Source organism: Puntigrus tetrazona, unplaced genomic scaffold (assembly GCF_018831695.1).
Source record: "Puntigrus tetrazona isolate hp1 unplaced genomic scaffold, ASM1883169v1 S000000280, whole genome shotgun sequence".
Taxonomy (NCBI): domain Eukaryota; kingdom Metazoa; phylum Chordata; class Actinopteri; order Cypriniformes; family Cyprinidae; genus Puntigrus; species Puntigrus tetrazona.
Window position 1 is genome coordinate 1 of NW_025047941.1, and position 872 is coordinate 872.

Sequence of the window (872 nt, forward strand, 5' to 3'; positions counted from 1 at the left end):
ATAACTGGCTTTTTTTTTTTGTTTTAAATGGTGGAAATACTACTATAATTTTGTCCACCATGTATATAAAAAACAATTATAACAAATTCTCAAAATATTTTAGCTAGTTAAATTACATGTATTTTTATACGATTTTTTATTAAATAAATAAATAAACAAAAGTATAGTTTTACCAAAACTAAAGTGTACCACATTTGGACACACACTTTCACACACTGTCATTGGAATTACGTAATACAGATGTCTAGACGTAAAATGTAATTTAAAAGATAAAGATGTAAAAATGTTGACGTACCTGGGCTGGTCAGCAGCAGCGTCCAGAGAGATTTTTCTTCCGCTTCAAAATGTACCCGAGGTGCTTGTGCCGCCTGAGGATTTCAGACAAACGGCGCAAATCAAAGTCAGTTTTCTTGATTTCAAACGGAAACCGTCGCGACGCGTCTCGAGTCCTCACCTGACTCGGTGTTAGGTGGTTCCCATAATGCACTGCGGCGCCGCCGTCCTCTCCGTACGCCACACGCAGCATGACCCGCGGCACAAAGTACGCCATGGGAAAGAGGTCCTGGTATATCCCGTAGTGTTCGGCGAGCCTCTGGATGTGGTACGGTCCGTTCGTCTGCTCCCACTGCGTCTTTACTCTGTCGAGGGGGATGCGGACTGGGAGCCAGGAAATAAGAAAACACCAACTTAAATTATTGATAGTGTGATGCTTCTGTAACACTAAGCCCACTAATGTATACATTTACTATTAAAGTGAATTATAGGACAATTTGCACTGTTACAGCATTTTAATTATGCATTTGTGATGTACTATTAAAATACACACTAGGATAGAGTTTATTTGTTTGTCCTGAATTCAAAAACAAAAAAAA

General features: G+C 39.1%; 1 protein-coding gene across 1 annotated transcript; it reads right to left on the reverse strand.

Annotated features, from left to right (window-relative positions):
* Nucleotides 1–82: 82 nt before the first annotated feature.
* On the reverse strand, nucleotides 83–757 carry LOC122333438 (39S ribosomal protein L38, mitochondrial-like). Its single transcript, XM_043231036.1, has 2 exons — nucleotides 455–757; nucleotides 83–368 (listed from the first exon to the last, which is right to left on the reverse strand). Exons 1-2 carry the CDS (start codon nucleotides 740–742, stop codon nucleotides 228–230), a joined length of 429 nt encoding a protein of 142 aa, XP_043086971.1. The 5' UTR covers nucleotides 743–757; the 3' UTR covers nucleotides 83–227.
* Between the last annotated feature and the right edge of the window lie 115 nt (nucleotides 758–872).

Bases quoted from the DNA above. Each gene is read 5' to 3' on its own strand.
- LOC122333438 (XM_043231036.1), bottom strand. From the start codon at position 742: ATGTATACATTAGTGGGCTTAGTGTTACAGAAGCATCACACTATCAAT. The intron at 369-454 runs GTGAGGACTCGA...TGAAATCCTCAG, and splicing joins ACCACCTAACACCGAGTCAG to GCGGCACAAGCACCTCGGGT.